Source organism: Phyllopteryx taeniolatus, chromosome 12 (genome assembly GCF_024500385.1).
Source record: "Phyllopteryx taeniolatus isolate TA_2022b chromosome 12, UOR_Ptae_1.2, whole genome shotgun sequence".
In the NCBI taxonomy this organism is placed as follows: domain Eukaryota; kingdom Metazoa; phylum Chordata; class Actinopteri; order Syngnathiformes; family Syngnathidae; genus Phyllopteryx; species Phyllopteryx taeniolatus.
In genome coordinates this window covers 11,448,270-11,460,753 of record NC_084513.1, presented here as the reverse complement: position 1 = coordinate 11,460,753, position 12,484 = coordinate 11,448,270, and the positions used below count along the sequence as shown (strand labels likewise).

Here is a 12,484-nt window from a genome sequence, read left to right as displayed (position 1 = left end):
TCAGTCCCTCCTCAACCTTACTGCAACACCATTGCGCGTCAGCTTTTGTGCGCTTTGTCATTCCTCTATCTTCCCGACCTGAATACATAACCAAGAATCTATTCCGTTTTCAAAATATCCCACTAAAAGATGAAACATTTTAAGTTTGTGACATTTCATCTCTATGTGAAAGCATTGAGTTTATCAAATCATCATAGCTGACTGAATGTCTCCTCCGGAGTGCTTTCCCTTTATTTTAGCTTCGTTTACACAGTAAGTCCTGTAGCTATCACTGTCAGACCATTTGGTGCTCTTAGTAGTTGCTGTGCCCTTGATTTGGAACCCACTCGGAAAGGGTCTTCCTATGAAAACCGGAGCCCTTAGGTGGGGACATTGATGCCGAAACATGTTCAAACCAAACATACTTTAACCGCCTTAAATAAAAGTGAAAAATGTTTTCTCTCTCAGAACTCATGCAGGTTTCCACTTACAGTGTGCTGCCACATGGCAAAAAAAAAAAAAAAAAGATGAGGAGATAGGAGACAAGATGCCAAGTTTGACAGGTATATGAGAGCACACCCATGGCTCCATGTCACTTCTGTGAACACAGGCCCACCGGAGAACTCAATACACCAAGATAGACGTCTGTGCGCACACACATAGGCAACACTGGGAGGTATAGAATATCAACCTGCTAACTCGATCAAATAAGTAACAAGATAGCTCTACCCCATGTATGTAGTATCTATTTTTGGTACTAATTCAAAATGAGTGACTGGCGTAAATAGAAACAACCCTGATGTCTGCTCAATAGTCACTTGCATAGGCCCGTGTTGATCCACAGGTCTTTAACAACAAACAGATTATGCATAGAGTGAAAGATTGAGTTCATTTCCAATGCTCTATTAAAGTTATTTTCATCTGTAAATGTAAACCAAAAGCACAGCAAATCATTGACTTGCACTAATCGAGGCCATTAACAGATGCCTGCGGTGTTCTGAGTGTGGTGAGTTATAGATCTGGCAGTTGTGAGTGAGTCAGGTTGGTATGTACTGTCCATGAGTCATGAGTCCGTAGGCCCACCCAAAAAATTGCCCTAATATTAGAGCAGGAATTAAGCTACCTGTGCCTTTTAAATATGATGGCAAGAAACAAGAACAAGCGGGTTGTTGTGTCCTTCTTCACACAGCGACATGGCACCTTGCAATCAGATCATTAGATGCGTGATTATGGCTGGAATTACACTGCAGGTCCTAGTGTCCAATTCTATTTAATGGATAAATCTCTATATCTGATATTTTTCTCTATTTCCATGTATATTTCAAGTCTCACACATCCGGTATGGCTGTTTTTACACTGACAAAACACATGAAACAGCCCCCTTGTGGCCAAATTGCATTTAATAACTAACACGCATCAACATCAGGCAGTTGCAACACAGAAGTAAACAATAATACTGTACATAATAATACAAATTTTAAACTTTGCATAGTGTTTAGTTGGTCTGGACACACTTTTCCTTGCCATTGATTTACAGTGGATATAAAAAGTCAACACACCCCTGTTGAACTGCCAGGTTTTTGTGATATATAAAAGAAATGAGACCAAGATAATACTGTATGTGCGGGGCCTAGTAGAGTAGAGTGTGACGTCTGCGAGCAGGAGTGAGGTTGGCCGGTTGGCTCAAGTTATGGCGAGTCTGTGTGTGAGTGTCTGGCGTGAACTGTGGCCAACAGCAGCTCCTGCATGAGTGTGCTCATTGTGTTTTACTCTTTTTCTGGTATTTAAAAAATGGCTGAAAAGTGCATCGGCGACTGTAGCTCTCCTTTTTCCACGTGAGGACATTACAAATTTCTGGGATGTAGCGGCGTTTTCCAAAACGGACAAGTAAATATGTTTCGCAAAAAAAAAAAAAAAGAAGAAGAATTCTGTGATGTAGCGGGGTCACGGTATGTGAACTAGGGCTGCCTGACACTATCGAATATTTTTAGAATCCATTATTCTATTGGTCATTCCATCAATTAATTTTATCGAATAATCCGATACAAATTTATCTATCTTTAAAGTTGATTGCCAAATATTTTGTTTCCCGATCACTGTTTATTAACCGGTTATTATTCTTTGCTATAGTTCAATGACGAAACAATACCAAGTAAGCAAGAATCAAGCAATATCACACAAGAGGGAGTGATGTACTCTGCACAAATTTTCAAATTGAAAGCTACTTCTTGGGTACCGGTACTGATTAATGCAAAGGCCTAGTAATTTGATATACACTTCAGAGGCTTTAAAGGCTGCTTCAGTTTGAACTACATGTCAAATGCAGATTATTCATACTACAGCTGCAAATATCGATTATATTCCTAGTAGATGAAACGGGCTATTGTTTTTCCATAAATTGATTATGATTCCGTTAGTGGTTTGGTCTGTAACATTTCTGAAAATTGGCAAAAATGTTAGTCATTGTTTTCCAAAGTAAAAGCAGATGTTTGCAAATTTCTCATTTTGATTAAACAAAAAAAAGATGATTTGTCTGCTTTCTTGAAGGAATACTGAAATCTGCGAATAGTTACTGTTGAGAGGCTCAACTCAACAGATTTGGACAATTTTAAGTTAAACATTGGATAAGCGGGAGAAAATGGATGGATGGATGGAAGTTAAACATTCAATAGCTCTAAACAATTAATCAATTATCAAAATAGTTGTCGATTAATTTGATTAATTATTTGCTGATTAATCGATTAATTGTGACAGCCCTAGTTCAGACTATCCGATCTGTGCGTTTACGCAGCATTCACATTGGCAGATATCCTATACGTATGCCATTTTGAAGAGGCCCGATTCCATGTTTTTTTTTATATTTACAGTACTTACACACATCCCAATTCTGCCACTTGAGAGCAAAATATGAGAATTTTTTCCTTCGAAACATACAGTATAATTCTAGCCTATAACAGCGCCCGGTGTGATGTACAAAATACTTGCCAGACAGTGTCGAGTGTGAAACTTCACACCCCCATCCCGGCGTTGTGGAATACCCTTACACACCGGCGGCGCCCTGCCTCTGTTACAGCTCGCATGCTACCACAGAAGCCGTTTAAAAAAATAAATAAATAAAAAGGCAGTTTTTAGTGGCAGTGTAAAGGAGGAGCAGCACAAGAATACATGTTCAGACTTGGTGATACAACATATAACAATGAGTGTGTTATTTCAACGTTATGAAAAGCTGGAACTGTTCCAGCTTTGCTTGGCATAATAATGTTTGGAATCATTGCATCTCTAGACACCACCGTGGCCCAGCTGTCTGTCTGCTGCCAGGAAGGTGTCCCTCTTCCCCACGGGCACTGACACCAGACACCTCTTTTGTCTCACTTCCCTCCCCGCATGGTGGCCGCCCACACTGGCCCCAATGCTCTGTCCCTCCTCTGACCCGCTGTCCCCCGGTTGCCCCTTGGCTATACTTCGCTTTCCACCTCCCTTTGTGGATGCACCCCCACCCCCCGGTCAGACCGATTATCCCTGTTTTGTACTCTGATTAAAGGAGCAGCATGGGCCTGCGTGAGTGGCCCACACAAATGCTGTTGGTAAGCCAATGTTAACGTTATGTGCTTAATCATTTATGTCTTGAAGCCTGGTACAAAGGCTTGGAGTGGAGTGTGTGTGGGGGGGGGGGGGCACAAGTATTGTTACTGGCTAACAGCCCTGGCGTGTCGTGGTTGTGTCATTACAAAAATGTTTTTTATAGAAAGGATAGTGAGGATGACTGGAAGGGGAAACAAACAAATATCCGCCCGCCGTCTGTGGACGTTACTACAGCCGCATTAAATATTGAAGGATTAGACAGTCTGCAGCCCTCCAAAGAGGACACTATTCGGGCACCCACGCTAATTCTCCCCACAGTGCTCTCCTCCTCCTCCTCCTCTCACGTCTGTCTGCTCCTCTCTTCGCCCCCAGTGCCAAGCAACCCGTCCCTCCGACACACACACACACACACACACACACACACACAACACTCATGCACAAACCCAGGCAGCCAATAAGAGAGCACCAGTCTCCCCATTGCTTGCCACTCATGCCTTGTTGCTAGGACAACAGCAAAACATGAGTCCCACTTTATATTTTTTAAACTTGGTTTTGACTCTCAATGAAAACAAGAATGTATGTCCTGCAAAATGGCTTTGTCTAATTGACACATCCTGACAGTATCTGTCATGGTTTTGAGTTTCTCTCTGGTGCTGCAAAAAAAAAAAAATCCCTTAAAATGTTCATATGCACCACTGAAGTATATTTTATATACCATTTAAGGTTGTGTTTGTCTCCACCCCAATACAGGTCTACAATGACAACTGGCCAGATGTTTCTTTTGATTTTGACCGTTTTGGTCCCTCCCTGCACGAGCTTGGAAGGTAAGGATGCCCCCTCTCCTCTTTTACAGCTTTTAACATCAGTTTTAAGACGGACTGTAGCTAAAGGGGAAGAAGTGTGCGCGTGCGTGCGTGTGTGTGTGTGTGTGTGTGTGTGTGTGTGTGTGTGTGTGTGTGTGTGTGGAGGGGTGTGCTTCTGCAAGGATTAAAAGGCTTTATCTGCTTGAATTTAGCTCTCCGGCTAACTATAGATGCTTGGTTTTCAGTCAAAACACACAGTCTCAGCCTCTGTGTCTGTCTGAGTGCCTCTCGAGCAGCTTGCATGCACAGACTGATCATTCAACCACGTCTCCCCTTCTCCACACCCTCCCTGTTCTGTCTAATCCGCTGTCTTGCAGTTATTTTCAACAACTGCAGTATTGCGCACATTTCAAATTCAGTGAAAATAGTGTTTTTCTATTGACTCTAATAAAACGCAGTAAAATGTCTGTCATCCATATAGTTGAGGGCGAAGCGAGGCGATCTGAATGCTTGTGTGACGAGTCGTCGTGCAGCGGAGGCGACCGGTGTTTGGGCCTGCAGTGCTTCACCTCCCTCTCCTTACTGAACGGGACTTGGGAGCTTCAGAAGGGATGCATTGTGGGTAGTCAAGAAGGGAAGTGCGGGATACCGCCAACTCCCGAGCTGGTGATGGAGTGCTGCTACGGAGATCTGTGCAACATGAACGTGTCTTTACAGCAGCATGTTAAAGGTGAGCTGTTAACATTCACGATGTATTGTCAGGATGTCCAATAAAGGGGGAACACGCAGACTGATAACATCTTAAAACTTTGACCCAAGGCACATATTTTACATTAGAAAAAACTCACAAATAGTATATATACTGAATAATGATCTCATCTCAATTTACTCGAAAATGTAGTTGTACACAAAGCTGATATACTCACAGGAATTGAAGATGAATGTTGAGTTGAGCTGAATCTGAACACAACTGCATACACCTTGAGAGTACCAACAGGCCGCAGACGGAACAACACTCAGCCAATAGGACTGTGACAGTTCAGTCTACTCTAATGCCGCTTTTCCATTACAAGTTCCAGAACAGCCTGGCCCTGCTCTTCCTCGGCCTCGCTTGGCCTGGCCTCCTTTGCTTTTCCATTACAACAGGCACCAATCACAAGTGGGAGGGATTGGAGTGGGATCAAGAAGAAGGTGATGGTCTTGTTCCTTGTCGCGCCTGCCATCTCGCTGTATTTCTTCTTCTATCAATATGGACAAAAATGCCTGCACCTCCTCAGTCGACCACAGAACAAAAAATCTGCATTAAGCCTGCCGCACACTGCGCGACTGGACCGGACCATCGTGTAGAGTTGCCCACGAAACCTCGCACATGAACAATTCACAAGTGGATGCCCGGCGAGCCTGAATGTGTTTGATGCTGTGTATTCAGTATCTTGTACTTCATCACCATCCTTAAACCATAAAAAGATAGATTAATGGTTAAGGAAGGAAACGAGAGTGTGGATATTTGAAAGCAGGCTCGCTGGCTCCATTCATTTGAACGTACCCAGCGTAAACGTACGTTTACGTACATTCTGGTCACAAGCTTTGCTTTTTCATCCACAGGTACATTATTATTATTAGTTACGTATATATTTAAAACACAATATTTGATGTTTTATATACTATTTATATATGGCTTATTTTCAGCGCGATAGTGTGGCTCGCTCAACTCGGAAATGTTTTTTCCTCGTGAGGCAAAGCTTATCTGTGGCAACGTTAAGACTGCGATTCAAATTTTCCACACGGGGCGGAGCAAGGCTGGTTGGGGGTAGAACCGGTAGAATGGAAAAGGGGCATAAGACACAGAAGGTGCAGCCTGGGTTTTTGTTGTTTTGTTTTATGTTTGATCTTTCACAACATTTTGTTACACTGTGGTAGAGTTTTTTTCAAGTGCGCTATAAATGAAGTTGTTAATAATAATGGAATTGTTCTGTGTACCCCACTTTAGATCTCAATTGAATATCCAAGAAACCTCTCATATGGACAGAGTTCTGCTGCGAATAGCGAATAATTGAAGTCTCCTCTAAACATGTTTTAACTGCCTATATTAATAGCTTAAACCCTAAATATACCACAAATTATGATCCCAATGCACTTTAATATGATTTCAAATGCATCTTACATCATTACCCTTACAATGGTAAATGGTTTACAGATCGGATTTAGTGGAAATGTGGGAAAAATGCACATGCGGAAAACGCTCTGTAACCTCTACTAACAACCCAGGCTAAATTCAGCTTCTCCCCAACATACAAAGATGTTTGTCACACAGTCAAGATGTAGCAACATACTTCCTTGACTTACAACTTTCCTATTAGCCAGGGCTTTGGCACCATCTAAGAAAATTGTATAAACAGCACAAAAGTGCTGACGAGCTGAGTTTTTCACCAAATTTCTGATGGCCTCTAATCTGTTCAGCCGACACGGTAGTTGTTTAGTTTTTAAATGGAAAAGTATCCCTGGTAAGAGCTTGCAAAAAGCTTTGATCCCTTGTCATGTCTAATTGAATGCCAGTTACGATAATGGGAGAGTAATTATATTGCGCTAATGGCTCTCCTCTTCTCTCCGCTTATGCCCATCAGATGTGGAAGCGTCTGCCGGCAGACCGGTCCTCAGGGAGCAGGAGTGCGTGTGCGAGGGCGCCGCCTGCCAGCCCAATCGGCGGTGCGCCGGCCAACATTGTTTTTCCTCCCTCAAGGTGAGGGATGGTGCGGCCGTCCAACAGAAGGGCTGCCTGAGGGACGACGACGTGGGCCGAGCCACCTGCGCCACTCCGCCTTCGCCGGCCCATGTTGTCAAGTGCTGCCAGGGCCATCTGTGTAACATGAACGTCACTGTGCAAGCTCCGGGGAAAGGTGCCTTTGTACACTGCGCAGACAGTCCACGACACTACCAAAGCTGTGTCAAACACTGTCACGGAGGGATTAGACAGTTGGGTGGATAAAGTAGTTATAGAGACTTTACCTTCTCTACTAATTAATATTTTTATATTTCTTTTTAGATAATCGTGACAGGTAATTCTTCTTCCAGTACTGTTTGATTAGCGCCTTCCGTTTACATGCCGTGGTTTTCTATAAGAAATTAATTAAAGAAAAGGTAAATAGTAGAAATTGGTAAAACACACCACTATAAGTTTTTCTTTTTTTTTTCTTTTTTTTTTTTTTTTTTTTGAGGAGAAAAATACTGTGATGCAGTGTAGTTGTACATCACTGCAAAATATCCGTCCATCCATTTTCTGTAGTGTTTGTCATTGTGTGGGCTGACTTTGGGCGAGAGGTGGAGTACACCCCGGACTGGTTGCCAGCCAATTGCCAGCACATACAGTATAGACAAACTACCATTCACAGTGACATCTAGGAAGAATTTAGTGCATTGGTGAGCAAAGTGTGGTATACGCATACGCCCTGCTCCATTCTTTGATCCGGCCCAATTACATTATTCAAGAGTCCTGTAATATTTGTTGCATTCATTTAGCTGTTTTTCCATAAAATCGATTAATTAAAATGTATCTATTCATTTTTTTTATAGCATTACATATTTACTTAACTGATTTATTGTAAATAATTACATTGAGCAGTGGCATGGTCGATTACTGGTTAGCACATCTGCCTCACAATTCTGAGGACCTGGGTTCAAATCCAGCCTCGCCTGTGTGGCGTGTGCATGTTCTCCCTGGGTGGGTTTTCTCTAGGTACTCCGGTTTCCTCCTACATCCCAAAAACATGCATGGTAGGTTAATTGAAATTTCGAAATTCCCCGTAAGTGTGAATGAGCGTGCGAATGGTTGTTTGTTTATATGTGCCCTGCGATTGGTTGGTTCAGGGTGTACCCCGCCTCTCGCCCAGAGTCGGCTGGGATAGACCCCAGCACCCCCGCGACCGTTGTGAGGATAAGCGGTATGGGAAATGAATGAATGAATTAGATTGAGCAATTAAAGATTTAGCAATGCTTGTATTTGAATAAATTGTTAAATAATACAATTAAAAAATATTCATAAATGCTTATTAAATATACAATTTTACAAATGCATTTGTTTTATAGTTTAAGAAAATAGATGTTATTAATTATGATTGTATTATAAATAAAAGTACAAAGTGAGAAGAAATTATTTTAATTATCAATAAAAGTATTTGAAAAACATTACAAAACAAACATACATACAAACAGTTTATAACTATTTTTTTTAACCTCATCTATGAATGACCTGGTCCATGAGCCCATTGTGGTTCTTAAGCACAAAAGTTTGCCCCCTCTTCATTGAGAGTCAACGAACCTAACGTGTACTGTATGTTTTTGGGATGTGGGAGAAAGCCTAAATACCCAGCGACCACCCAGGCAAGCATGGAGGCCAAATGTTAACTCCACACAGAAACAGCATTGGAACCCCAAACCTAAGAACTTTCGGGCAGACTTGCTAAACAATAGTCCGCCGTGCTGCCACTGCAAACTTCACCTTTAATAATAAACACAATGTTGAATTAATACTTCTGTGTTTTAGTCAAAACCAAGCATTCCTTTTGTGTATAGCTTCTTTCATTGAATCTCATTAGTTTGTACAGTTGTGGTGGCTAACAAATTTTTTCCCCATGAATCTTTTACAGAGGAAGTGAAACCCTTTGTCAAAGAGAAGCACGAGTGCGTGTGCGAGGGTAGCTCGTGCGCCACAGGGAATCGCTGCATGGGAAGCCAGTGTTTCTCCTCCTTGACTGTCAACGGCGGCTCTCTGATGTACCAGAAAGGTTGCTTTAATGTCTACGAGCAGAGTACAATGACCTGCAAGACCCCCCCTTCGAGAGACCAGATTGTGGAATGCTGCTTCGGGCACCTGTGTAACTTGAACAGCACTGTGCAGCTTCCTGTCAAAGGTGTAGTACTATGTTTCTCTGCTATACATTTGCAACGTCCCCTTTATAAATACAGTGAACTCCCATTTATTATGAGGTGTACATTACAGACCCACCTGCAATGTGTGAAAATCCCCAATATAGAGACCATATGAAAAAAAAGATAGTTCCATACACCTCCTGCACGATTTGAATGCACTTAAAATAATGAAAACGCATTTCTTGGTAGCTATTCTCACTCTCGTAATTATGAACATTTCAAACAACTCAAATTATCTTGCAGACCCGATAAAATAACATGAAAGAAAAAAAAATGGCATGGGACATTTATGTTATTACTATGTTTTCATGAAGTAGAATATTATAGAGTAATATTTTCCTTATTATAAACATCACACTTTTGTTGGCTTTTTCGTGGAGGCTGGGACAGATTAATGGCATTTCCAGTAATTTTAATGAGGAATCATGATTTGAGATACGGGTGTTCTGAGTTACAGGCTTGGCCATGGAACAATTTAATTCGTATCTCAAGGCACCATTGTGAACACTTTAAACACCAAAATGTTGAACCAAACCCTATAATTTTGTCTAACAAAAGTCAATTAGCCCAATTCTAGCATGCAATGTCCAATGCCATAGAGGGGCTAATGGGAATTGGCATGAATGTTAAGGTAGTTATACAGCTTTAAACAACTGCTACTTTAACGCGCATGTAGCAGCCCCACTTACAAACAGAGCATACAACAATGCTCACAGGATTATCTTTCCTCTGCACAGTCAGAATTACTGCAGCTTAGTAAAGGACCTTCTCTACCTCTTCTTCTTGCTCTTAATTACGCTGCGTCTCTTCCGGTAGACCTCAGGGATTTCTGGCATGTTGCAGCACCAAGTGCTACTACACTGAAAGCGTGCAATTCTAAATTCGGACTTGCCTGTATATTGTGAAAACCCATTGAAACGGTCCGTGATATAGCGGGGGGTGCAAGCGATGAACTGCAATATAGCGGGGATTAACTGTAGTGTGACAATTCTGCTTCATCCGCCTATATGAGGTTACGCTCATGTTACCCCTCTGAAACAGAAAGGATGGAGACCCTGAGTAAGTAGTGTGAGGGGAGCTTGACTATTCCTTAGTCTTGGTGCACTCCCTGCTGTCCTGTCTGCTGGCTGACATTATCTTGAAGGCTAGGAGCCACCTGGGGAGTGTGAGAGAGACAGACTAAATTCAGGTCTACAATGTCCTGCTGTTTTACTCCCATAGTACACTACGTGAGCTTTACTTGGTCTCACTGATGCAACTAAAATTAGTGCTGTACTGTAAAAAAGCCCTGCTGTCAATTCTACTTAAGTAGGCTTCATTTTATTAAAGTGATTCATTTATTCTACTTTGTATTTTGAAGGTTGTACGTTGCAGTTTTTATATGGTGCTGGGTTTTCCCGACTAAAGGCTTATTTATACTCCCGTGGCCGACAACGCCCGCTTTGCATCGCGTTACTGACAAATTGGGCCACGCGGCCCCTCTGCGTAGCTTGACGTGCACACGGCAAAAATTGTTGCTGCGCGTAGAACGCTGCGCAGATCATCTCTCGTGATTGGTCCATTTTAGTCACATGCTGTGACGACGTACTCAGCGTGCCCCTTGCTTCTACATACCAGCTACGCCGCCGCCTTCTCGATCGATTTGGCAGCATAATTACACGTATCATCTGGTCATCTAGGTCCATTTGTTCTAGCAGACAGTGTTCCACGGTCACCATTGTTGTTGCTTTGTTAGTTGTTACTGAAAGGAAAGGAAAAACGGCTCCCAGAAATGGCCAAAAAAGGCAGAGGGAAACCACCCTGTGGTGTCCTAGCCAATACCAGCTGTAGCGACAGCCCCGACTTGGAGGTGAACTGCATTACATTTTCAAAACTGCGCGTGGGTTGTGCTCGAGTATAAAGGCAAACTACGCACGGGACAGCCGCAGTGACGCCTTTAAGCTTCTGCTGAAAAGCAAAAGAATTGTCAGAAATGCTTGCTTGAAGCGAGCGCTTACCTTATAATATTCTCGTCCCCCCTCGCAGCTGACGAGCTCTCCAACTACAGCGTGACCATGCTGGCTGTCGTCATCGTGGCACCCATACTCGTCCTGGTCGTCCTCTCGGCCATTGCCCTCCTGGTGTTCAGGCGTATCCACCACAACCAGATGGAGAGACTGACTTCTCGAGATGCTGAGTATGGAACCATCGATGGTCTCATTACGTCTAACGTGGGGGAGAGCACACTGGCGGTGAGTCCCAAAGAATGGCTCGGGTATAATTATATATTTTAGTAGCTGCCTAAAATGTTACACGTCAAGAAGTGTTTTAGTAGAAAAGCAATGCTAGTAATAATTGTAAAAAGGGAACATAAATTGCAATTTCTATATGGCTGCAATGACTTCAATAATGTGATTACAAAAAAGGTCAAAGAAGAATTTGTGTCGAGAAGCTTTGCAGGGATAATTTTTCCACACAAACTGTTACTGCAGACGCATTCACCACTCTGTGGAAAATTAAGTTGTTGTGATGACGGTGAGACAGGAGGAAAGAGTCCGTAAAAGACAGAGAATGCCCAGAGCTTGGGCTCATTTCACACAAAAGATGATAAAGTGGAATGTGTACCATAACATCACATCTACGATCGCCAACACAGCAGGTAACATATCATTGTTGGCTACTTTGGGATAGCCTACCATCGCTAGTTAGAACATATTGCAATGCCCCTGCAAGTGGTCAAGAGTGGACATAGCCGCCGGTTGAACAAATGTTAAGAAAACAAATGCTTAATAAGCACATTCGTTCACGAGCTACCGATAGCCAAATCTCACACAGAGTAACTCAGCTACAGGTTCAATGGGTTAGCCAGGTAACAGCCAGACAACTACACTCTCATTTGCTGAAAACCCAGCTTTTGAAGCTAAACACACTCAAGTCACAGATACGATAGTAGAACAAGAGGATGGTGACTACAAGTAGACAAAAATAATACGTGTACCTCACAAGCACCTTATTGTTGAATAATATAAAATAAATTTTTATCCGCTTACTAATCGATAGAATGCTCCATTCCAAAAGTATTCAATAGCTTCAGCCCTAATTTTAAAGCCAAGTTTCTGCCAGAATGAAAATACTTGATTTAGCAAGAAACATTAAGTTAACGCACTCGATTTGCTGTAGTGGGTCACATAACACAATGATGCAGACTTGGCCTT

General features: G+C 42.4%; 1 protein-coding gene across 1 annotated transcript in view; it reads left to right on the top strand.

Moving 5' to 3' along the window:
• Window positions 1-12,484, top strand: part of LOC133486653 (activin receptor type-1-like) — a 50,383-nt gene that overhangs the window by 20,577 nt on the left and 17,322 nt on the right. Inside the window, exons 2-6 of the mRNA XM_061792127.1 lie at window positions 4,312-4,385; window positions 4,846-5,094; window positions 6,989-7,261; window positions 9,008-9,271; window positions 11,316-11,521. Of these exons, the coding sequence (XP_061648111.1) occupies window positions 4,319-4,385; window positions 4,846-5,094; window positions 6,989-7,261; window positions 9,008-9,271; window positions 11,316-11,521 (1,059 nt within the window). The 5' untranslated portion in view covers window positions 4,312-4,318. The remainder of the gene's footprint in view (window positions 1-4,311; window positions 4,386-4,845; window positions 5,095-6,988; window positions 7,262-9,007; window positions 9,272-11,315; window positions 11,522-12,484) is intronic.